This window comes from Pocillopora damicornis, chromosome 13 (assembly GCF_964200805.1).
Source record: "Pocillopora damicornis chromosome 13, jaPocDami1.2, whole genome shotgun sequence".
Taxonomy (NCBI): Eukaryota; Metazoa; Cnidaria; class Anthozoa; order Scleractinia; family Pocilloporidae; genus Pocillopora; species Pocillopora damicornis.
Window position 1 is genome coordinate 3,908,163 of NC_142682.1, and position 26,050 is coordinate 3,934,212.

The 26,050-nt window shown below is 38.7% G+C and overlaps 2 protein-coding genes across 2 annotated transcripts in view; one reads left to right on the forward strand and one right to left on the reverse strand.

The window, feature by feature from the left end:
- On the reverse strand, window positions 1–20,231 carry LOC113678093 (uncharacterized). The gene is made up of 24 exons (XM_027194961.2): window positions 20,130–20,231; window positions 18,982–19,099; window positions 18,380–18,564; window positions 17,457–17,544; window positions 16,402–16,509; window positions 15,277–15,485; window positions 14,569–14,853; window positions 13,368–13,974; window positions 10,487–12,767; window positions 9,838–10,010; window positions 9,068–9,365; window positions 8,717–8,903; window positions 7,908–8,014; window positions 7,555–7,580; window positions 6,901–7,028; window positions 6,242–6,349; window positions 5,338–5,381; window positions 5,181–5,235; window positions 4,339–4,398; window positions 4,146–4,235; window positions 3,638–3,754; window positions 3,227–3,264; window positions 2,771–2,819; window positions 1–485 (listed from the first exon to the last, which is right to left on the reverse strand). The coding sequence occupies exons 1-24, from the start codon at window positions 20,181–20,183 to the stop codon at window positions 336–338; spliced, it is 5,565 nt and encodes a 1,854-aa protein (XP_027050762.2). The 5' UTR covers window positions 20,184–20,231; the 3' UTR covers window positions 1–335.
- The window catches only part of LOC113678162 (zinc finger MYND domain-containing protein 10), an 8,870-nt gene continuing 3,044 nt past the window's right edge, over window positions 20,225–26,050 (forward strand). The window contains exons 1-11 of the mRNA XM_027195034.2: window positions 20,225–20,368; window positions 20,502–20,544; window positions 20,682–20,747; window positions 21,829–21,942; window positions 22,485–22,538; window positions 22,855–22,934; window positions 23,098–23,161; window positions 23,767–23,855; window positions 23,966–24,006; window positions 24,898–24,957; window positions 25,189–25,271. Coding sequence (XP_027050835.2) covers window positions 20,259–20,368; window positions 20,502–20,544; window positions 20,682–20,747; window positions 21,829–21,942; window positions 22,485–22,538; window positions 22,855–22,934; window positions 23,098–23,161; window positions 23,767–23,855; window positions 23,966–24,006; window positions 24,898–24,957; window positions 25,189–25,271 — 804 coding nt within the window. The 5' untranslated portion in view covers window positions 20,225–20,258. The remainder of the gene's footprint in view (window positions 20,369–20,501; window positions 20,545–20,681; window positions 20,748–21,828; window positions 21,943–22,484; window positions 22,539–22,854; window positions 22,935–23,097; window positions 23,162–23,766; window positions 23,856–23,965; window positions 24,007–24,897; window positions 24,958–25,188; window positions 25,272–26,050) is intronic.

Here is a 26,050-nt window from a genome sequence, read left to right on the forward strand (position 1 = left end):
TGATCATCTCTTCTCAAATCTTTATTCTCGTCATTCTTGTTATAAATACACTTTATTTATAACAACAGAAGATCACTTCGGATGATCACATCCAGAAATCGTGGAAAAATTATTGCTGAATTTAACACGGATAAGGTTAACGTCATGTTCAATCATTTTCCCAGTGAGTTACGACCAGATAAGTGCATGAAATCCTTATTTCCGTGATAAATTTCGATTGAAACCTTGATTCGTGCCGTCACACAATGTACGATAAATAGGGGTGTAGCGCGATGTTCTCAATTGGACCTCAGTAAAATTGTCACGCCAAGCTCACACAAGTGGTTCCCAGGCCGTTAGTCGTTTCCCTCCAACATGTCCTTTACTGTTCGATAAGTACACCTGTCCATCTCGGGGCCGATTTCTGCCAGAACGTCATCCACCAAGGCGCGTTGCCTGGGTTGCTGAGAAATGATCAATTCACCAAAAAGGTAGATACCCATTCCCTACAAATGAGGATAAAACATGATGGAGCATTGTTGAAGCCTAAATACTCCTCATTGCCTCTCTAAGTTGGAACTTGAATTACGCATAAACAGAATCTTGGGTAGTCACCGACACTGTGGTAAACAGTTATTTCAGTGCATACTAAAACAGTTAGATAATAAAACGCAAAAGATGATTTTAACTCATTTATCCCTCCAATGGTCACAATTTTTACCAAAATTGGCAGTAATGTCGCAATCTGATCGGCCAACTTGCCGTTGTCGATAAGAGTTCATACGACGCTGCTTGCGGCAACGTGTCACGCTCTAAAAGAATCGTTTTAATCGCGTCAATACTGTGGTAAAAAACAAATTTGTTGCGGACTCACTCGGCTTCGCGTCGTGAGTCCACAAAAGTTTGACCATTGTGATGACGAATATCGTTTTTCGAAAAGATTACAGACTACGCTAAGCCACTGTCGATTTGTTAAATTTTCAGGTGCAAATCCTACGCGAGTTGCTCGGAAGTGTAGAGCAAAGGACTACTAAATTAAAACATTTTAAGCAAATGAAGATCATCGCAGTATATACTCAACTTAAGCAGTTGAGAAATAAGGCCTGAAAAAAATACAGGCCTGAACGGGAATCGAACCCATGACCTCTGCGAATACCGGTGCAGTGCTCTAACCAACTGAGCTATCAAGCCAACTGGGAGCTGGTCAATTGTGAGTTCGTTATATACCCGTAGATGGAGAAGGTGTGATAAGAATACATGAAAGTCATATATTTGTACTGCGGAAAATACATTTTAAGCAAATGAAGATCATCGCAGTATATACTCAACTTAAGCAGTTGAGAAATAAGGCCTGAAAAAAAATTCAGGCCTGAACGGGAATCGAACCCATGACCTCTGCGAATACCGGTGCAGCGCTCTAACCAACTGAGCTATCAAGCCAACTGGGAGCTGGTCAATTGTGAGTTCGTTATATACCCGTAGATGGAGAAGGTGTGATAAGAATACATGAAAGTCATATATTTGTACTGCGGAAAATACATTTTAAGCAAATGAAGATCATCGCAGTATATACTCAACTTAAGCAGTTGAGAAATAAGGCCTGAAAAAAATTCAGGCCTGAACGGGAATCGAACCCACAATTGACCAGCTCCCAGTTGGCTTGATAGCTCAGTTGGTTAGAGCGCTGCACCGGTATTCGCAGAGGTCATGGGTTCGATTCCCGTTCAGGCCTGAATTTTTTTCAGGCCTTATTTCTCAACTGCTTAAGTTGAGTATATACTGCGATGATCTTCATTTGCTTAAAATGTATTTTCCGCAGTACAAATATATGACTTTCATGTATTCTTATCACACCTTCTCCATCTACGGGTATATAACGAACTCACAATTGACCAGCTCCCAGTTGGCTTGATAGCTCAGTTGGTTAGAGCGCTGCACCGGTATTCGCAGAGGTCATGGGTTCGATTCCCGTTCAGGCCTGAATTTTTTTTCAGGCCTTATTTCTCAACTGCTTAAGTTGAGTATATACTGCGATGATCTTCATTTGCTTAAAATGTATTTTCCGCAGTACAAATATATGACTTTCATGTATTCTTATCACACCTTCTCCATCTACGGGTATATAACGAACTCACAATTGACCAGCTCCCAGTTGGCTTGATAGCTCAGTTGGTTAGAGCGCTGCACCGGTATTCGCAGAGGTCATGGGTTCGATTCCCGTTCAGGCCTGAATTTTTTTTCAGGCCTTATTTCTCAACTGCTTAAGTTGAGTATATACTGCGATGATCTTCATTTGCTTAAAATGTATTTTCCGCAGTACAAATATATGACTTTCATGTATTCTTATCACACCTTCTCCATCTACGGGTATATAACGAACTCACAATTGACCAGCTCCCAGTTGGCTTGATAGCTCAGTTGGTTAGAGCGCTGCACCGGTATTCGCAGAGGTCATGGGTTCGATTCCCGTTCAGGCCTGAATTTTTTTCAGGCCTTATTTCTCAACTGCTTAAGTTGAGTATATACTGCGATGATCTTCATTTGCTTAAAATGTATTTTCCGCAGTACAAATATATGACTTTCATGTATTCTTATAAATTAAAACAGTTGATCGCGTTGAAGGCGCGCTCTAATTGGCTGCTTAAACTCCAAAAGGATATTTGGAGTTTAAGCAGCCAATTAGAGCGCGCCTTCAACGCGATCAACTGTTTTAATATACTCCTAATTCCAATAACAGCAGATTTCCAAAAACTCAAGAAAGAAAATTTCTATTTTGAGCTTTTTTACCTACCTGATCCTCTATCAAAAATCTCCTTACATCTGGTAACCCTGGAGTGAAACTATAACGAGAATACAGGGAAATAACTATTTTTAGTAAGAGCAAGTATGTTTGTTTTGCTTCCGTTCGTGCTTTGATTGGTCTAGAAAACTCGTACCAGACTCTCGACCAATCAGATGCAAAACTAAAACCATTGCAATTTAGTCCGTCGTGATTGGACAAAAAGAAATCGCGTCACCCTCTCAACCAATCAGATGTAAGAGTACGGCAAATGCGACGCGGTCGCTCACGTTTCTCCAAACTTCACGCTGTCTACGGTGCACCACTCCCTTTGAGTTCTCATCGGTTTCTTATGATATTTAATACTTTGGCATCACTAGCCGATTTAATCTTTTTGGTTTTTACGATACTCATTTGAAAGGCACTCCAACCATCATTAAATCAACGGCGAACACTTGCCACACTTACTTATGTTTTACCACGAGTTCACACCAGCGATGTCGAATCTGCAAAATGAAAACACGCGGTCATTACCAATGCACCTAAAACCCAAGGGCTGAGGAATATCATGCTACATAAACCTTCGTTTCGCTATGTTTTTTATTGCCGTTGTAGTGGCAGATTACTCAGAGTTCCTTTTAGGACATTCGGAACGTGTACTGTTGCAGCTGTTGAGAAATGGCTGTTGGTGGAGGCTCAACACAACTATCATGATTGGAAGTTAATTTAAACTATAAATTTAGTTACGCAAGGTGAAGGTCAGAGAAACTACAAAGAACATAAAAAGACTGTTAGAGTGGTTAAAATTGGACGTTGTATTCGAGAAACGGCTTCCAGGGAAGAATTAAATGAAAACAGCGCTAAAAATAACTGACGAACCTCGGCATTTCCGTTTGATAAGTTGTAACACTTGTCCAACTGACGCAGTGTGTTATGGGATATCGCCTCTCGCTCCAAAAGTTTTTCCAGCAACAAAACAACTTGTTCAGCGACTTCCTAACATTCGAAAATAAAAGAAAGAAAAGAAACCGTTATATTAACCGTCATATTAACCAATTATTAACCGAACTACATCGTCGTTTGACTTCGGGATTCTTCGGATCGGTTCGGACTAGAGATTAAAACTTAAAATTTCGCCGCAGAATCACTAACCAATCAGCTGTTGTTCTCTAAATAATCGCACCGCAGGAACACGCACTAAATTTAGATTTTAAAAAAGTACCGTTGGAATAAGGGTACGTCTGGGGAATAATTGCATTCACTTTATGGTCACGTGGTTCGGATCGTTCCGAAAAAAATACCGACCCACGGTTATGACGTTTTTAGAGCGGCACAAGTACTACACAATGGCTGCTGTTGTATTTACAGGAAAAAAAATAGCCCTCACCAAATTGGAGCTGGGAGGTTGCTTTCTCTTTCGCAATTTGAGCGTCTTGTTCCGTTTGTTAATCATGTCTTGTTTCTTCCAGACCTGAAACTAAAAACATCCGACAATTCCACGAGATCAGCAACTAGAAATCGGCAATGAATCAAGTGATAAATACCAACAGTTTTCCTGAGCTAGGTAACCGCGCACATACCTCGTTTTCCACTTGTGAAACAAGTTCATTGTCCGGGCTGTCAAACCTCTTCGGAAAAGACTGGGTACAAAAAAATAAGAATTCTGGCCGTTGAAGTATTAATCCTTTACACCCTAACATCAGTATGCATATTCTCCGTACTGTTATCTGTTCATTTCCTAAGGTGCTGACATGGAGAACATGTCAAACAATCAAGAGCTCCTCTCTAGCTTTAGTTGGTGATCCATTCTTATATTCTCACAACCTCAATGTGTGACTAGTAGCGTGCATACAAAACTTTGACCATTCCTATTGGCTGGAAACACTTCAATTAGTCCCGAACGACAAACAACGCTGAAATATAATGTATATTATAGACAAACAATCAAATAATTTCTCTTGGAATTCTGAATAATTAAGAACTTGTAAATTTTCAAAAAAACTACCAATTACATTTTACCTGAGGACTTAGGCATTTTTTCTGGCCTTTGGAAAAAATTCTCTAAATCACTGATTCCTTATTTTAAAACACAATGACACTTACAAAATTGTTGATTTAGTTTTTAGCTTGACAGGTTTAATGTTTTCTACCTTTTCTTTATTATTTTTACCGTACAATAAGATACCCCTCCTTTCCTTTCCCTCCCCGCCAAACCCAGGACGAAAGAAACAAAGCACTCAAGAGGTGCGAAAAATCTCTCGTGGCTGGCACCTTCACAGCCCTCTCAGTCTACTCGAAGCGACTGAATAGTTTTTGTCTGCTAAACGGTTCTAATAATATCATCAGGTTTTTTCATCAGCCAGTTTGGGGAGCCAGTGTCTATTCTTGCGCTTATTTGTTCCTAGCTACATAACAAACTCACCTTGGGTAATCCCGGTCTTTCCAGCCATTCGCTCATAAAATTATCCTTCATTTCTCTTTAACAAGAAAGAAGCTCACAGTGACTAGAGTATCACAAAAAAACAGAACGAAGGGAGATGCTTTATTCAACGGTTACAATAGAAGCTCTTGAGTCTTACCTTGGTACATCGGGAAAACTTTCAACAAAGAAGCCAAAAAAGTCCTATATGGTCATGAAAAAGTAACGATGAATAACACCTCATAGAAAGTCTTGATAGCCCAAAGGCGGTTAAGGATGTTTAAAAGTCGTTTTGAATTTGCATTTCACAAAAGCCGTTTTGAATTTGGATTTTATGAGAGAATGTATTTATAGGAGAATGTATCCAAATAAAAAAGAGTGTCTTAAAAATCTGCCTTCAGTAAAAATATAAAAAATGACGTACTTTACTTTTGAGTTATTTCTTTAACTATCTCTTTGTGACTGATGCCGTTTCAGTACCAACTTAGATTTCAAGTTGTACCACCTATAACAATTTGTTTTCACTTTACATAGAAAGTTATAAAAATAACTCAAAAGCAAGCTAAGATAGTCATTTCTATTGCATAATTTTTACTTGAGGCACAAATTCCCTTGTAAAATGCAAATTCAAACGGTACTCGTAATATGCAAATTAAAAACTGCTTTCATTCAACCTGGGCTGCCTGTGGATACTGCTATATCTGACTAATTCCCCTTGAAAATTCAATATTCCTTAAAACTTTGAAAACTTTAATACTTTATACCTAAATTTCCTTGAGGTTTGACCCGTGTAGCTACACCAAATACCAAAACTTCATGACAAACGAGATTACTCATACTAACTATGCCGGACACTAATCGATAATAGACTTGGCGCACTAATACAAGCAAAGGTTCACCGAGGCAGAATTCATCCTTATACTTGGACAAACCAATTTATTTCATACTTAAGTCGATGAACAAAATTTACTTCCGACAGTCTTTTTAATGGGATGAGAATCTACACTATTGCGGCACATCAGCTTCATTGAATCTTAAGCCATAAAAATAAACACCGGACTTACCTCTGAAGTAACAAGTTGCTCTCTGAAATGTTGGACATATTCAAACAAAAACTGATCGAATTCCTCAAGTCCAACCATAGTCGCCATGCAATGAAGTAAAAAGTATCCCTGCAAGGAAATAAGACATGATCATACGGCCCTACGCTGTTGTAGAGCGGTTGTATGGGATGGTAAGGACTGCACTTGTGCCGGAGCCTGTCCCGATTTTCGTTTCATATAGCGACTAGGAATTCTTTACTACCCCAGGATGGCATGTTAATTCACGGCTGGTTCATCACAGGTTCCCTTCCGCCAACCCAAAATTTCGCCGTACCCATTTGACCCTTGACTGACATGACTGACCAAGACTGAATTTCTCCTTACAATATCAGTCAGAAAGATAATGAGAATAAAGGAGATTATGAATTGATCCTATACCAAATCGTCTGAATTGAACAGCAGACAGTAAGGTGGATTACTGATGAGATCTTGAGGATGAAGGGGTTGAACTCCTGAGTGGAGAAAGGCAATGTGTTTAACCCAAGAACATAACACAACGACCCGCCTTGGTCTCGAACCCGGACTTCTCAATCCGGAGTCCAGTGCACTGACCATTAGGCCACCATTTCACGGCTTCCTGCACTCCCTGAACAAATGAACAATATGTAAACAGGGCGCACCTTGAGGTAATGAACTTGTGTCCATTTTCTGGAGCAGATTTGACCGAACTGGACCACAGTGTGAGGTTTGATAGACACAGAATCAGACTGACGCGAGCTCCTCTTAACTGCTTCGGCTGCTGAAATAGCTGTGAATCATAAAACCAAGCGTTTATGGGGCTACTTTAAAAGTTAGACAGTTTTTTTAATAACGGAGGTAAGTTTCTAAAGAAACGATAGTGCTGAGTCGGTGGGAGAGTATAACGAGGTAATTTAATATTATCAACTAAGTTGAAAACGTAGATTGGCCACCGTAAAGAGTTTCAAAGCCGACGTTTCGAGCGTTAGCCCTTCGTCTATCTGAAGAAGGGCTAACTCTCGAAACGTCAGCTTTGAAACTCTTTACGGTGACCAATTTACGTTATCAACTGAGTTGATGATACTAAATTACCCTGGTTTTTTGTCTGTTCTCTCAGTGCTATTGTTGATAAAAAAAAAAAAAAACTGACTTTAAATAAGTAGGGGCTAGCTTGGAAACCTCACGGTTCAAAACTTTCCGATTAACTGCGTATTCTTTTCTCATAATCTTATTGTAATAGCTCTTTTTGTGAACAATAACAGATTCATTTGTTATTAGAGTCAGTTGTTACCATAACTAAAAGGAAAGGCTCTTACCAGATTTCGGTTTGGCGACTTTGGGCCTGAAACGAAAAGAAAACATCCCATTTAGTTAGCTTTACATGCAAAATTATAGGCTTGTCTTGAATTCTGCATTTCAACGATTCCTTGGTTTTGGTTACAGCATTTAGAGCAAGGTGCGTATGAAAACTGACTACCTTTGCTGCCGGAGCCTACCCCTGTACGGGATGCTAGTCCACGCAGTTGACCCTCCCCCACCAAGTATTTTCCCAAGTTACACTCCAGGGTGGGGGGGAGAGGCACTGCAAAAGTAAGTCTTACCTAAATCTTCATTTGTAAGTCACTGTTATTTGCCTCTCCAAATATTTTCATCTTTACAATTTTCTTACCTCAAACACTTGAGACTGTCATCACACTCCTTGATTTCAGACAATAAACATCTGTGCCGGAGAATTTGCCTCATTTCTCGAAAAAATCTGTCTTTATCCCTAGACCACTGCGGAAGAAAGAAATTCGCCAAATTCAGCAGAACACAGGTTACAAAAATACTATGTCTCAAAGCCTGCGTAGTTGGCAGTTTTGTGTGCGCTGAAGCGATGAGTGGCTGCTTGAGATGGGAGATACTTGCACCTTCGCAACTCACAAACGAGCGCACACAAAACCATAATCAAGTGCTAAAAAAAAAAACGCAAGCATAGCGTCTTCATGCCCATATGGGACATTTGAGGTCGCTGAAAAAATACCAATATTAAAACAAGTATCCATACTAGCAAGAGAGATTAGTTCCTAAAAGCAGGCCAACCGGTCATTTTACAAAGCGTAGCCAGAAAGGAGAACTCAGGGTAACAAAGATAAAATCCAGTGAGTAGCAGAGAGGAAGACTCGGACCCAGGATCCCACCAGTACCCTTATCACTCGGCCTCTCTCCAGTACACTCTCTCTTATAATGTACATGAGTTACATGTTAATAACTTCCGGAAGTTAAAGGGTCAAGTAAGGACGTAAGTAATTGTTAGTCTACAATCTCATAGTGTAAAAGTTAAGGTTTCGGTCAAGCGTAGATGAAAGTGGTAAAAATTCACCGCTTCGTGTCTCGGCAAATTTCCACCACCTCCACTTCGGTGAATAGTTGTCCACTTTCAATGTCGGGAATTTATTTTTACTTATTTTGCGTAAGAAACACGAACTGTCCACGTACCCTCTCAGCCTTTGATTGAATCTTCTCTTCTATGAACGTGGCGAACCCCTCTGAAAGCCATTCTTCGCTCCAGTCCTTGGCGCCAACCAGGAGCCCGAACCAGGCGTGCGAGATCTCATGTGCCAGTCGCACGCGCATGCTCGCATCACCAGAAAGAAGGGACTGGGACAGAAACACCAGATTGGGACTAAAAGACAAAAAAAAAAGAGATGAAAGTCACCTTGGATTGATTTCCAAGGTTAAGGTTTTGGACGACATAAAAGAAAGAGGAATTTTGAACTAGTTATGAGCAACTGGTCTGGAACGAAAGAGCGGATCTTGAAAACGAGAACGAACTGAATATAAACCAACCTTTTGAGTCCCATGCAAGCGAAACACTTTGGCAAAACCAACATGTCCAACCGTCTGAATGGATAAGGACCTAACAACTCGCAGGAGGCTTCTAGAAATTTAGGTGCGTATTCTAGCAACTCCTCTGCCGCCCTGTCAATCAAACTGGGCGGAGCAAACAAACGACACGTGACCGGCACATTGGGATTATCACCGTTTTTAGTGTCGGCGGTTCTAGATAGCAGGCACTCCCACCACCCCACAGCCAAGGCCAGAGTTGAGCAGGGCAGTGGACAATCCATCTCATAGTGGTAGGTCACTGCAACATGATACAAAAAAAAAAAGGTTTCTTCTAGAAAATTCACGATGCCGATTTTTGTTAGACACTTGGGGTATGATTTTAGGAACAAATGAGCAGTAGTTTCACGACTCTCTCCGACGACTTCTGCAATTTAAATTCCCATCCAGAGTATAAGTCGAGTCCATAATTTCGTCAAAACGCAATCTGATTGATCAAACGGCACTAACATTTTTGGCCGATCACTGAGGCAGTAAAGGAAAACCAATGACACTTCGAATAGCTTTTGACAAATGTCTCCCATTCATCGAATAGGGAGACCAATATCTCTGTTTCTAGCGGCCGTGCATTTACTGATCGACATATACGCGCCATTTAGCTACCTCACGATTTTTCCATCTATCGTCTATCAAGATTTCAAGTTAGTCGCCTGCAATCCGTTTCAATCTTCTCCATCCTTACCGACCAGAAAATGAAAGAATTGAAGTCTTACCTTGAATGTCATTCCGGGTGGTTTTCCCAACAAACTGGTTCCCACTCATTAACACAACACAGTCCTCCGGCACGTGGATCGATGCCTGCCATGTTGACATGGCAATCGGAGGCTCCTGACATGGCATCAGAGAACGATTATTGATGTACGCACCGGGTGAGTAGACAGAAGGCCTGGTGCACAGAAAAAAATACAATTTGAAATCATTCAATTTCTTGGAAATTTCCAGGCCATTCTAAATTTCCTCACAAATGGGGAGCGTTCGGCGTTATATCAAGACAGGATTTCACCAACTAACTGATCGTTCGTTTACTCTGTTAAACTGTTTTCTAGATAACGAATTTATATCATATGCAGAAGTTAAAAAGTTACAACTAGGAATAAGGGCCCAGTTGTTCGAAGGCCGATTGGCGCTACCTAAGGGTTCAATTGATAACTGGGTCTCTATATTCGTTTGTTCCAAAGCCTGTTTCAGGTAACTTTCTTCACTCTTTCTATGGCATCCATTCATCAAACTGTAGGCAGAAAGAATTATACGGAATTTTCTATTGAAGCTTTCAGATCTGAAGTCAGATTTTACACTAATCCTGGGTAGTCTTAACCCAGCTTTGAACAACCCGTCCCTGGTCGAGGACGACGCCTCACTTACTTGCCATCTTGGTCAGTCGCCCAAGTCAATGACGATCCTTCTGGACTAGTGTGGTATTTAATCCAGACACATCTGGGCCACGCCTTGCCAGTTGCTTCAGGTTTCGAAATCTGTACACACCAACCATACACTGAATACGACAGGCCCTTAAACGGCAAGGGCGTGTGAGATTTATCGCCGAGAATGTTCCCTAAGAAGCCGAGTGGTACCTCGGATGAAGTTGTTTCGTGTGACAAGAGGCCGCTTTGTTTATGTCGGCAAAATGTTACTTGGAAATCATCTGGAAGAACAACTTCGCTCACAGATTCGATGTTCACTAAGGTACTGTCTAACGTCATTTGAAATTGCTTTTTAGTGACCTCTTCGTTGCGAGGTTCAAGAAATAACACTATGTTTCCTTTCATACTTTTTTCGTTAAATTCCACAGACAAGTCAAGAATGTAATGATACACAAGAACTTCATCAACATTTGCCATCAACGGCAAATCGTCGTTTTTATCCCATTTAGTGCCAATGGGTCTTTCATCTTCACTCCTTCCCTTGCAATCAGAATCAGATTCACTTTTTGTTCTCTTCGTCGAACTTTGAGCTACGTCACAAACTTCCTCAGTTGATAGAGACCTTTTCCTTCCACAACTGCCTTCTCCCCCTGCGTTTTCACCAGCATTGGTGGCATAATCACAAACATCTTCCATATTTAAAGAGTATTTCAAGTTACATCCGTCGGTTTTGACCTCTGTGTGTTCCACATCATGACTTCCTTTACAATAATCCGTAAAATTCTGAAGCCATGATCGGTATGAGATCTTCATTTGCACTCCATTTGGCAGAGTGCAGGAACTTGTATCACTGACGGTTGCCGATGACTTACTCCTGTTATTTTTCTTGTTTTTCTTGTTTTTATTCTTCTTCTTCTTCTTTCTCTTCTCCTGAATTGTATGATCATCTGCCCCACATTTTCCAGAGCATGGGGAAGGGATCGTGGTGGCATTTTCATCGACCACAGATTCCATTGAGCTTCCTTCAGCCATGGACATGCTCACGCTTGTAGCATCAGAACTGGTGATTGACATCAGATTCTCAAGACGAGGCCCATCCTCAGCTCTGTACATTGTACCTTCTGCATCCTTGGACACCTCTTCTAAATTTACACCTACCCCAACCGAGATAACGGCTGAACTCAGTTTGTCGCAACCCATCACACCTTCTGAATTCTTACGCAAGACAGTCTCATTGTCAATAAGCTCCACTTCCCCTTTCTCCTCTGTTATACTCTTGCCCTCCCCATCTTGGCTCGTGCCGGATGTAGGGCTAATAGCTGTACATGCATCCTTGCAAATCATGGATTCTATTCCATTGTGACACAAAGCATTGTCTGCTTCCTCCTCTTTGGACCACGCATCCTTGTGTACGGTCGCAGATAATCTGAACGTTGAAGGTGAATTCTCCAAAAGCGTCGCGCCATTTGGTTCCTCGACAAGCCTATGCTTTTTATGATCTGTCATAAAGTTGCCATCTTTTTCCTTTGACGATCCTGAATCTTTTCTAGGCGTATTAGTTGATGACAAAGAGTTTAAAGCTGATGATGAAATGTCGTGACTCATGACATCACCAAGATCATGTCCTTCAATAATGGGAACGTTTTCAACGAAAGGCTTATCGTTGTGGTTGATCCCTGTTGGCAAGCTTGAAGCTGCTATAATTTTACCGTCACATGAAGGGGATTTATCGTGAAACGCTTCATCAGCTGACGCCTCAATGCAAGTTAAAGTGTTACAACCAGAGCTGAGTACAACTTTATCTTCATTTCCCCCTACACTGGAAGTTGTAGGTGTCTCGCACTGCCACGTCGTACTGCCTTGCTCCTTAACTTCTGTAGTAAGCACATTGCTTGACAAATCATTCCCAAAACTGTCGTGAAACGATTCACAAGCGCTTTCGTCTATCGTAGACGTGCATACCACTGAAGGTAATGTTAGGCAAGAGGAAGAATCTGACTCTAGATTGCGCGCTGGGGGTTGGCTTTCATTTTTGGACATACAAGTGGAAGCTCCTTTCTCGTGAACAGATTCCACCTTGTTTCCTTCACTGGAAGTCACGTGGTAAGCTTTCCCAGATTTTTCAATCGTAGAATTCGACTCTACAGGCGTTGGCGCCGCTGATAGCAAATGCATTCCACACTTTCTGCTCAAGCCTGACAACACGTGGCAAGTTTCCATGTACACTTCTTCCAACGTCCAAGATGACAAACCATGTCCAACTGGCCTTTTGCTGTACACAGCTAAAAATGTACAAAGTTATACAATATTTAACACTGTTACATAGCAGACGTTCAGAGTCCTTGACAAGGGTCTAACTCAAAATCGAGAGTAAGACCAGTGTCCTCCAGAGGCAACAGCAGCTGATGTTTTCTTCAGCTACTTTCACACGACAAAACAGTATTTTACTGGTCTTAATATGAAATAAACTTTATTTTTTAGTTACTCTCGCATGTAACCGTATATAGATCAAAACTGGAAAGAAAAACGATCTGTAAAATGGGAATTGATGCGAGAAGAAGAGATTAACAGGTGTGTTCTTTCTAATATTCTGTACGCTGGTGCTCGGCCTAACCGTGCAAAGTAACCCTAATGGTTCAATATTTAAGCTGTCTGTTGTGCAATGGAGCCGAGATTTTCCCTCTGAAGCACCGTTTCCCACTGGCTACTTTTACTTGTTAAGGTTGGTCACTGAAAATGTTTTGAAAACACCTCTACGATTCGTTGTAATCTTTAATCTACGATTCGTTGTAATCTTCAATCTACGATTCGTTGTAATCTTTCGTTGGTCACTTTAGTTTTGATTTCACGACACTGAATTGAAATGGTTACTAATTTCTCACCTGAGGGAATTCCTTTCCCAGCTAATCGGTTCCCGTTCTCCCCAATGGCAAGATGAATCATGTAGAGAAGTACTGGGAATGAGGAGGAGCAGTCTCTGTTGTCATCTTCGACAAGCCCAGTCACCGCAAGATGTCCGCTACCAGACATTTTTTCGCTATTGCCTAAAACCTCTTTGAGCTTATTCTTCATTACAAAGGCCTGCATAGCTGTAACATGTTGAAAGTGAATTCCATAACAAACGTCACGTGTTCTGAGATCGCTCCAGTCTTTTATCAGCCTGATGAGGTCCAAGTTTGGCCGGGAAAACATGGGCCCTATTGCTACGAAGAATACTTTGAGGGCATCTTCGGGCAAATGATTAAAGTAATTCTTTAGTGACTCTTGCAAGAGGTGGACTTCATCACCTTTCAATTGGAAAACCATATCCTCGAATTTCACGTCCGAAGCTTTGCGCATTCGAAGATTTGCAACAATAGCATCAGCCAAGGCAATATGTGATCCAGACTGCCTGGAATTGTAAGCTTCTCGGTTTGATGCAGAAGGAAAGTCATCCTCGACAAGAAAAACGACTCTCATGGATGACATGACCAAACCAGGAGGAGTGACCTAGAAGAAATGGATTACAAAAAGGATACGAGCAAGGAATTCTTGTAAAAGGGCCTGCAATAACAATCGATAACATGTAAAATGACATGCAGAAAGATTTTTAACCCAGCATTTCCACGGTCACAGTAAGATGTTGCCAGTTTTTCGGCGAAATACAAATACCGGAAACGTTATTTCCCGAATCTAAATTTTTCATTTCGGTGTTGTGTTAAAAGTCATCTCGTGCAACATACCGCTGCCTGCCAAGATCGTCTCAGAATTTTTTTCCGTATAACTCGTAGAAGTTCTGCCTGCATTTCTTAAAGGTCTTCCTTTGCAAACCGCGTTGCAGCGCTTTTTGATCGCATGTGGTATAAAACCAAAATACTCCCAATGACCAATCCAATCAGAGCGTGGGAAAGTACTACTACCAACCAATGAGAACTCAAAGTTAAAACAAGCATTCTTCCTGAACGGCGGGAAAACGCGAGAGGCCAAGGTGCGCCTGGTACTAGTTTTGCATCTGATTGGCGGAGAAAATGGTGCGAGTTTTCTGGTCCAATCACGAAGTGAATTAATGCAAAACCAATTTAAAAAATATGACAACAGTGGTACCTGATCTTCTTTGCCTTCTTTTGAAAGCCTTTCCTCGACATTATCACAGCCTAAGAACCCTAATCCCATCTCTCGTGCTAGATCTGGAAGTCCCTCGGCGCATGCTCTGTTCACGGTATCCTTCAGCCTTGTACCACATGTGCCGGTAGTCCTCCTGCAAACCATAGTCGAGAGCATCAAATGAAGATCAGCAACTTGGGAACCTGTCTCGTAAACTTCTTTTGTACTGCCGCAAAGAATGGAGCGAAGTTTTGTCTTCAGCCAATCAGCATCCACAGGCCAATCCTAAACTCATCGAGATTTGTAAACATTAAAGATTAGTAATCTGGAATGCTTAGGGATAATTTGAGAAATCAAGGAGCAATGCACCGTAGCCTTCCTTTAGAACAAACTCTTGTGATTTAAATTTCTACTTTCCAAGCATAAAGGCTGGGACTCTTAAAGGATCAATCAACTACTTTGAAACAGACTCCATACTTACCACCACAGAAAGATGTCTCTGGACACATTTTAACAAAGCAAACATTGCGCAAATTCAAACCAAGTTTAACTTGTCTAACTCTGTTGGGGTTTGAAAGCTGTCACAAGAGCGAAGAGTTTTCTCCACCTAAAGCAAATTTCTGCATAAACCCGTCACCATGACAAAATGGAGTGATTTCTTCATCCAGTGTCTCCCGTCCTAGAATCATCAATAAGAAAGAAACTTACCGCATGAGAGCAATCTAATTTCAATGTGTAACAAGATGAGATGTGTGTAGCCATCAGAGCATCTTCCAGCATTGTCTGACAGGCCATCACAAAGTCGTGAAGAGAACAAAATTCTTCGAATCCACTTTCTTTTCCAATGGTGAATGGAGTGCATGAGAAAACTTGACCTTGACAACTTGAGTGGCAGCTCAATACTGCAACAACTTCAACTGTAAGAGAAGCAAACATTTAAAATCAAGAACCAAATTTAAATTAAACCCTAATACCATCAAATTGGGATTGTCAAGTGTTTAATTTTAAAAGAATTGGCGTATGTGACGATAATTGACATGAAAAGTGATTGCTTTAAAGAGGTAAAGAACCCTATTACCATCAAATTGGGATTGTTAAGTGTTTAATTTTAAAAGAGTTGGCATATGTGACAATAATTGACATGAAAGGTGGTTGCCTTAAAGAGGTAAAGAACCCTTTTTCACTATGATTCCATATTGTCATGTCTTTGTCCAGTGATACTTTACAGATGCCATGAAAATGTGGTACAAACAAAAAAGTGGCCCACATAGCACAGCTGAGTGTGTCACTGATGCTCTTACCACATTTTAAGATCATCAGTGATCTATTACTGTTTATATGATAAGCTCAGTTATGCACGCATTCTGATTGGTTCTCACTTATGATCTATTAGAGGACAGATGTATCATTGACGTCATCTTTAAAACCATTTTTAAATTCTTTATTATATAAAACAAATAGATTCCAAGTTGCCATGCGTCTGTTCAGTAATAGATCACAGAGGATGTCAAAATGTGGTAAGAACAGCAGTGACACACTCAGCTGCGCCTCGTGTGCCACTTTTCTGTTCTTACTACATTTTGATGTCATCTGTGATCTATTACTGAACAGACACATGGCAACTTGTAATCTATTTGTTAAATAGACCCACAGTGACATGGAATTTACTTGTCATAAGTGATCTCAGCCTGTACAACGTGATTGTCTTTCATTCATGTTTCCAAAAAATTGTTAATGCATTTTTTGAATTTAAATCATGGTTTTACCAATCAAAATAATTAATAAATGGCTGAATGATTAATAGAAACAGCTTTTACACTCAGTGATTGTTACCTGTTGGCCAGTGACTGTTCAAGAATGACAGCTTTGCAATAGATTCCATTAGTTCTTGACGGCTCACAAAGTTCTGAGTTATGACCACACAATCATTGTTGTGTGTCCCTGGATGATTGACCAACACTAACATCAATAACTATAAGTAAAGTCTACATACAAGACTATATTACATACATGTAGCAACAAGAGTCTGTCTCAGAAATGGTGGAGTGAAGTGATAACACTTATCACTACTTCAACAGCAACTGTTCCTTAATGAGATGCAAGTTTATTACAGGTTTCTTTCTTCCCAGGAAATCATGAAGATTCAGAGACAGTTAACTGGTCCCATTAACCTTACTGAGCGGAAGTTAAGAAAGGCAATGTAAGAGGTAAATGCCTAAGAACCCTGCCTGAGAACCCACCACTATAACCCTTGCCAGGGCTTGATTCAAATCCTTTACATCTGAAGGCCACACATCTTCAGAGATCCATTGGCAGGTCAGCAGGCAAGACCAAGATTAAACAGCAGTTATAGTTTGATGCAAAAGTTTAATTGACAAGTGAGAGAGGCAGGGCTCTCACCCATTTACTAAACTTTCATGTCAAAGTGAAACCACTATTTTATTTCCCTCATGCCTGATTATTTGCCTCTACGTAGCCACAGGTAGAGTCCAGCACGCTGCTCACTGGTCTACAATGTGTCTTATCATTAACCATCAAAAGTGTTCAGTGATGAACAAATATTGCATTTGTGTTTTTACTGAAACTATAGTTTACAAAAATAAACCCTCAAGAATGGACTTAATATATAACAGGGGGTAAGTTTCTTAAGAAACTGTGGTGCTGAGTCTGTGGGAGAGTATAACAAGGTAATTTGGTATAATCAACTGAGTCGCTAACGTTAATTGGCCACTGTAAAGAGTTTTGAAGCTGACATTTTGAGCATAAGCCCTTCCTCAGAGTGATGACGAAAGGCTAACAGTGGCCAACTTACTTTATCAACTCAGTTGATAATACTAAACTACCCTGTTAGTATATAACACCTCACCCCATATTTTGGCATCAAATACCTTCAGCCAGAAGAGCAGCTTTCAGAAACAAGGAAATCCAATCACCAAACTGGGACTGCGGGTCTTTTAAATTAAACACCGCAAGCACCTAGAGAGATGTCAAAAGATAAGCTATCCCATACGAAAGATAGAAAATAAGTTTGAACACACTGCATAAAAAAATAAAAGTAATGAGTGAAAGGCTAAACTAATGAAAGGTGTTTTAATTTTAATCTTAACACATTTTCACATCACTCATGATCTACATGCATTACTGCTTATTACTACTGAGTAATCATCTTTTTCCAAGATAACATATTGTATTTTTGTTTCTGAAGCATTTCAGCAGGCCAGAATTGTAAATCCTCAAATTTGATTGGCTAATAGTGTGCTTGTACCTAGTCTAGTTCTTTACAATACAGTCTAGATGTCTTTTTTTGCACAGCAAAACAGAAAAAAGCCAACCAGCAGAAAAAAATAAATAGTAAGTTATTTACTGGTCTAGGCCGGTCTGTATGGGAAAATAACTGCGCCGTCGGTCTTACTGGAGACCTTAGCACAGTTTTTTCCCATGCTGGCCTCCTGCCCCGTAGATAACATATACATATTGCAAGGAAATGTTACATGCTTTAACATGAGGGGGTTAACCCTTGCAATCTCACAATTTACATAATCATTTCATTCATTCTCTACATTTATTACCATACATCTCTTACAACTTAAGCTCCAATGATTTAGTATTAAATCAAACAATATTGCCTGGTTGATCTTTTCCTTTCTTCTTTTCAATTTTTTTGCTTGGAAATGTATCGATATTGATTGCGGAAAACCTCTTTTGGTCACCTTGAGGAGTGAAGTAGTTAAAGGGTTAAATTGTTTAAACTAATTATTTGTGTCAACTAATGGTATTAAATAGTAAATATTTTTCTTAATTATAGCCATACCTTTCTGACGCCTTCAGGTAACCATTGCCTCTCAATAAAGTCATTGCTATCAACAAGATGAGAGTTGCTGAATTCATCATCAGTTCCAGAATCCTTTTCTTTCATATAATGATGAACTTCTTTGCCAACATGTCTTTCTAGAACTTTTACATTCTTTATGGTATTGAGGAGCCAGCAAGGCTTCCCTAGAAGATAAATGGCTAAAAGTTCAGGTAAAGTGATTTTAACTATGAAAGAAACAAATAGGATCCAATCTAGGATGTTCTACAGATTTTTACTCTAGAATCTTAACAAATTCATCTATCGCGTCCAAAAAAACTAACTATACCCCTACCCAACAAACCTCTAACTTTTTACACTTAACATCAGAATACATATTCTCCATACTGTTCTCTATACATTTGCTAAGTTGCTGAAGAGGAGAATTTGGTCAACAATCAAGAGCTTCTTTGGTTGGGCATCTTTACCTTTAGTCTTATAACCTAAATGTTTGATTAAAGGGTGATATTGTAAGGAGAAATTAGGTGTTAGTCAATCTCAAAGGTCAAAGGGTTAATGGGTGTTAATCTTTGTAAGTAATGTAGTCCTGTTTTGGACAATACCTTGCAAGGCTTCTGAATGCTGCTTGCACTGTGGAAAGTCGCATCGTACGTATCTCGTGTCTGGAGATGTGTCAAATGCAAAAACAGTACTGGAGAACCGTTTCAAAAGTTCTTGAGTCTATGAGACAACATATGGAAAATGAAATGCAAATTACCAAGACAAAGAAAGAATCAAAGACATCTTTTTATTGAATGCTTGTGAATAAAAAAGTATCTACAACATGAGAGACGATTCACCTTAAAGAGAATAACAGTGCTAACAATTCTTTTTTTTTCACTAACTAAAGCAAAGATCTAAGAGAAAATATATTTGCCTATCACTGAATGTTTTTAAATTACAGATCCCCTTTATCCTTCCTCTGCATTTTAAATTCATTAACTTATTTATTAACTCTTCTGATCTTTTCAGACCCATAACTTTAGGGGAAACTTTTCAGTTCATTAAGTCCACGAAAAGGAATGCTGGGTGGTTTCCAGAGCTAGATAAGTTCCTTGAATAACAAATATCCATAACAAATTAGGAAATTCAAAATGATGCAAATAAAGATGTTTTAAGTAACAGAAGATGTTAACCAGTGAATGACACAAGCATGTCCAGACAACAAGGACTGCACCCGAGTTTCACCCTTAGCTAAACCTTAACATTTATTTGGTATTAATATTCTCCACACTGTTCTCTTAACGTTTCCTCTCGCACAGACAAGGAGAATTTATTTGACAATCAGTAACTGACCAAACTGGTGATAATTTCCTTTATTCTCATCACCTTTGCATTTGATTCAAGGGTGATATTGTAAGGATATTACAGACGCCAATCAGTCTAAAGGGTTGAAAGGTTAACCATGAATAAGTCTCGATCACACACACAAACAAAAAGTGATATGCCTATCATGAGGGATAACGAAACGTTCAGATTTAGCTCTGTAGATGACTGAGGAGAGCTAAGTATCTTTTTATACAGACGAATGCCACGGCATCTGCTCCTCAAAATTATATCACACTTTGAGGGACCCTGTTTTTCTGAGTGCTTGGTGTTCTTAACAAATTTTATCAATAAGAACATAATAGGTTAATTTTCATATAATAAAAGATGCAAGTTAGAAGTTAAAAATCTCCTCGGACTAAAAAATAACCGCGGGAATCCTTACCTTGGCAGCACTGGTGTTATGTTCTTCCTTCGAACTTTCTATCTGGTCTGCCATGTTGGACCATGTTGGTGCCCGCAGAAGATTGCTGTCTTCCAGCGGTATTTCCATGACGGCAATTTTCAAAACAAAATGGCGGGCAACTCGAACTTGGAAACGAAGCAAGTTTTGTTAGCTTCAGAGGCAGAATTGTATATAGAGGAGCTAAAAACTTATTCTTTGAAGGAAATAGGAAGTCCAAAGTGAGCTTATATCAAGTTTTTTTAAAGAGATTTGTGCACTTTACTTACTTGATCACTCGATTTTTTTTCGTGATACTTGTTACTATAGGAAGATATATATTATTAACTAATTTGTCCTTCTTATTTTTTACAGATGGATGAGTCAACATGAATACATAGAAAAACTTAACATGCAGGTGAGATTGTGTGCTTAGTTGATAGCCCTTAGGCAAATCATTATTGGCTAAAACATTTGTTAAATACCTGTAAACTGTGCAAAATTAGATGAAAACTTAAGGGCTTGCTATAGATTCTTGTTTTATTTGGTTGACAGGCCATTATAAGTGCTTCGTCACAGGCAGATGAATTTATCAAGGAACTGCTGATAACCTTGGAAAAGGTACCCACTCAAAATCAACTGAATTTATTCATAGCATTTGTTTATAACAAATAATATTAAATTGGTAAAAAATAATTACTTTGATAATTAGTAAATAATTAGTTTCATGAATATGTTATTATACATTTGTATGATGTATATTTGTTAGAATCATAGCATTTCATGAATAGCTGTTACTTAAGCCAGAGGCACTACTGCAAGCACACACTCATGAGTTCCAGACTTTTGGATATTGACCTTCAACTTCCAGGATCTGCTGCTGAATGCTAATTCTCTCCTCAAGCTGCTACATATTTCCTTGCAAATTAGTTGCAACTGTGCACTCTTGGCAGACTGGGGAATGGATTGTGTCAGTATTATGATCACAACCTGATTTAAAACCTTATGTTTGAGACCAGGGCTAGCCAATGTTTGTGATCTAATAGGCAAGTCACTTCATTCTCGCCTCCTCTCTGTCATGTCCTCCTTACGCCCTAACATCAGTATGTATATTCTCCATACTGTTTTGTATACATTCCCTGAGACACTGACAAGAAGAGTTTGTATAACAATCATGAGCTTCTTTATTTGGTGATCATTTCCTTTATTCTCATAACCTTCATGTTTGATTCAGGGGTGAAACTGTATCTTTCCTCATGTGGGGCTTTTCTTGCTCCAAACATTCGGACAAGGCAAGCTTTCTTTTAAGAACAAAATTTATTAAGCAACTCAATGGTGTATTTTTTTGCACTCTCACATGCTATGAATAAATCTATTTTTAAGTGCAAACTGCACATAATTATAATACAAACAAAGAATGTTTTATCTAGGGAATAACCATAGTAGTTGTGCTAATTTTGTATACAAAGGTATATTACAACCCTGTAAGGAGAAATCAGTTGTTAGCCACTCTTTTGAGTTAAAGGCTGGGATAAAAAAAAATAGGAGAAGATGAATACCCTGAGGTAACAAGTGTATCATCAATACTCTTAACCATTTAATGCCTAGAATTTCAAAGCAAGGATGAGCTCCAGCCAGATTAGTTGCACAGCTCCATTGCTGACTTTACTTAGCTTACCTTGGTTGCTTTTCTTGCAAACAGATCCCTGTTCTGATTCACGAGTTGCTAGCAGTGGAGCTTTGGAAAGACAAAGTGTTTCCAAAAATCTTGGAGTTAGGCTTCAACCCAACAACAACCTTACCTATTTACTTTGTGGTAAGTTTTACAATCATGCTCATTTTCACCTGATGGTATAATCTTTTAAGAATTCTTTTGAATCTTTAACATTCCTTACAATCTGTACTAGTTTTAGGTATTCCTGTTGATTTGAAATTTGCTTCTGGAAGACATTGTTGCATAATGCCTAGCAAGCTGAATCCTAAATTGATAGGTTCTGGGCTTGAGCCATCTACCTTTTAGTGGGATAGACATAAATACTCTCAGTCACTTTGGGCTTCAAAAAAAATGGGCAAAGAAATACATGCTATTGTGGGCCATTCATCCCCTTGAGATAATAACAACATAACCTAAGATCTACAAACTAAGATCTTCTACAGTGTGAAAGGTATTGATCATTGTGAAAGTTGAGACTAACACTGCTTCTCGGCAGCTCAAAAATCTCCTAACTTAAAAAAAATGTTTTGTGGTATTGCAATGATAAATTAAAAAGCAGGAAAAAAGAAAAATACTGTTTGATGTGTTAGTCTTAAATGATATTTGAGTTTTAAAAAGGTTGTCATTTTTTTGTCATTTTGTAGCTTTTTCATGAAGCAACAGTCATCAGCCTGCTGGAAACTATTCTTTATCATAAGGTAAGGCTGAGAGTGGCATCATTTGTTCTTCAATAGACCATAAGTCAATTGAGAACCAATTGAAATGCATGTATATTGATTCAGCTTTTCCTATAAATAGCCCTGGTATGCAAGAAAGTCTTTTGTGTTGCTGCCTGAGATCTAGGTTATTACTTTAAAAATTATGGTAACTGGAATATCAGATTTATTGGAGAGTAATAGGTGTTTGCAATTTGTGTCTTCGCAATGCAAATCCTCTAGAATTATCAATTTAAAGTGAAAGCTTACAGTACAGACCTCATACTTTTTTCATAAGGGGTATATATTGTATCCATAGGAAGCATGTGAAGCAGCTGGTGACAGCATTCTTGACCTTGCTGATTACTGCCTCAGAAGAATATCACTGCTTATTGCACAGTACGTACCACATATTGGACTGTTAGGGAACATCAGTGATGTTTTTCAAATCATATTTGTCAGTTTGTGTTATGCTCCCAATTTAATTTGATTCTTTTTGACAAGCTTTGAAACAAGCAACTGATTTTTTATTGATTGTAAAACTTTAAACCCAAACTTACAGACATGATGAGGTTTCTAGTAATGGAGAATTGACAGATTCCAGTGATGATCTTTCAAGCATAGAGGTATTTTGTTATTTAACCATATGAATATGATGTGCTAAAATAATAATTGGGTAATATATTCACCACTTCTTAACACTTTAACCCCCAAAAAATAACCAACATCTAAATTGTCCTTACAATATATTCCCTGAATCAAACATTGAGGTCGCAAGAATAAAGGAAATGATACCAACTAAAGAACCTCTTGATTGTTGAACAAATTCTCCTTATCAGCACTAAAGGAAATGTATCAAGGAGAGTATGAAGAATGTAGATAATGATGTTAGGCATCACATTTTTACCATAGAATTTTGTTAGCCACAGAAGTCTTTGTTTCCCAATGCCTATCTGACACTTTGAATAGAGAATTGGCCACCATAAAGAGTTAAAAGGCTGACATTTTGAGTGTCAGCCCCTTATCAATTGCTCTGACGAAGGGCTAACACTTGAAATATCAGCCTTTTAAATCTTTATGGTGGCCAATTCACATTTTCAACTCAATTGTTAACACTAAACTACCTGCTATACTCTCCCACCAACACAGCACTGCAGTTTGTTTAGAAACTTACCCCCTCTATTACCTTGAATAGTTGCTTTGTAAGAAAGTTTTCTCTCTGTTCTTTCAGGAGTTAAAGAAGCAAGATAAAACAATATTCTTTACTGTTTGTGTCAAGTCTGTGTCAATTCTTAGATACATCACAGACTCTTTATCAAGGTTAGGTGAATTACAAATTAGACAGAAAATTTGACTTTTTAAACTTTTTTCCCATTCACTTGCCAAACTTTCATAAGGCCTGTGATGGTAAAGATCTGCTTTTTTTGTAGTCTACCTCTGAGTGTCATGACAAGGCTACTTAACACACACAGTAAGTGTCAACTGTTTGTTACCCTGTCTTTATTGTCATGATAGTACTTTGACTAAGAGGAGTACAATTTGGTCTGTAATCTTACAACTGATTGATAATTTGCTAAACCTTCACACCTTCACTTCAGCAAGCTTTTTCTCCAAAACATTCTCTATTCATTTCTTAAAGTGCTTACAAGGAGAACTAGTTTAACAATGAGGAACTTGTCTCACTGGTGATCATTTGCTTTATTCCTGTGACCTCAATGAGTGATTCAAGGGTGATATTGTAAGGAGAAATTAGATGCTGGTCACTCTTAGTAGCTATAGGGTTAATCCAGAGTATGATCACAGTCAGAATTGGCAGCAAGGATTCTTGTTACCAATTAATTAAAGCTATGACAAAATTTAAGAAGCAAAATATCCCTTGATAAATACAATTGTAATGATTAGCTTGAATTTTTCATAAAGAAAATGAACTCAATAAGCTTTGAGGAGGCGAGCATGGCCTAGTGGTTAGGGCGCTGCACTTGTAAGCCGGAGGTCCTGGGTTCAAGTCCTCCTCCCTGCCACTGGATGGATTTGTCTTCGGTGGCCCCGAATTCAACTCCTGCACGCTTTGTAAATAGCCAACTGGTCTGCCTCCTACCAGTTGGGGTTTTTAACGAGTTTCTGTTCATTTACGATATTTGTTTCCTTATTTACAGTGTCCCCAATTAGCACAGCAGTGCTAAAATACACTGACACTTAAATAAAGTTATTTATTTATTTATTTATTTTTTTATATAATTGTTCAGTGTATGTCAAATACAAGGGTTTTTCTTGTCATGTGCTTGAATATGTAGAGAGATAGCAGTTTAATTGAGAGAAGACACCCTTAAATTCAGTTTTTTTTTCTGTTTCACACTTGCAGATACCCCTGTAGTGCTTGTTCAGTTGGTAGAAAATCCTCCTTGGATAAAAAGAGACAAAGGTGACCCTTTTCATAAACATTTAGAGCTGTTTTTTAAGAATTATTGGGTTGCAACAGTGGGAAAATAAAGACCATGCAAATAAAAACCCTAAATGGCAAGCCATTGCAGCAGCTTATGCCAGTTCCCAGTCTCTAATAACTTCAGTCCTGCTTGTATGCCTGTATAAAGGTGAAATTATGGTGTGCATATTTTATGATCTATTTTAATGGTTTCACATTTTTGAACTCCAGGAAAATTGATGAAATTCATTGATAATGCTTGGAAAGAGATATCAGAAAGAGAAAGACTTCAGCTCAGCAAAACAGAGGGACAAGTAAGTTTTTCCTTTCACACACAAGATCTCATTTATTTACTAAATCTCCTTTCTATAGGTCAAACAATAATTATGATGTTAGCCTTGGAAATTTGGTATTGGATTTACTGATTACCTCCTAATTTATATCTTCTTTTATGCTAATCACTTGTCGGCTTTGTATATTTTTTTTTTATTTTTTTTTTTATTTTTATTTTTTTTTTATTTTTAAATTACAAACACAATGCTTACAATACAATATGAAACACCACTTACACTAATTACAATGCTTATTTACATTACTCTACTTACAGTCACTAATAATTACACTACTTACAGTATCCAGCTCTATTAACAACACAATCTTCTAATTATGCCATTACATACAAAAAGTACTATTTTCTTTTAACATTGCACAGTGACACATACCGGCGATGGCGACGCCCAGTTAATTCTCTAACAAAAATAAACTACAATAAACTAATAAACAAGGAAGAATATGAGATCTAAGTTTATGCATTGGTCTTCCATTCTTTTCCTTAAAAAAAGGGCAAACACAAAATTATATGAGAAATTCCCATCTAATTTGAAAATCGCGAAGCTTTCTGTTTCTTATAGCAATTATTTTTTCAACTTGTTTTTTAACTTCAACCTTGTGCAAAAACAATCTAAATATTGGAGAGGTGTTATTTTTTCTACATTCCCAAATAGTCAATTTCCCTAAAATTATCAAATAATTTAACAGATCATTCCTCTGAAGTAAGCCAACCATAATGTCTTTTAAAGACAAAATTAAATAT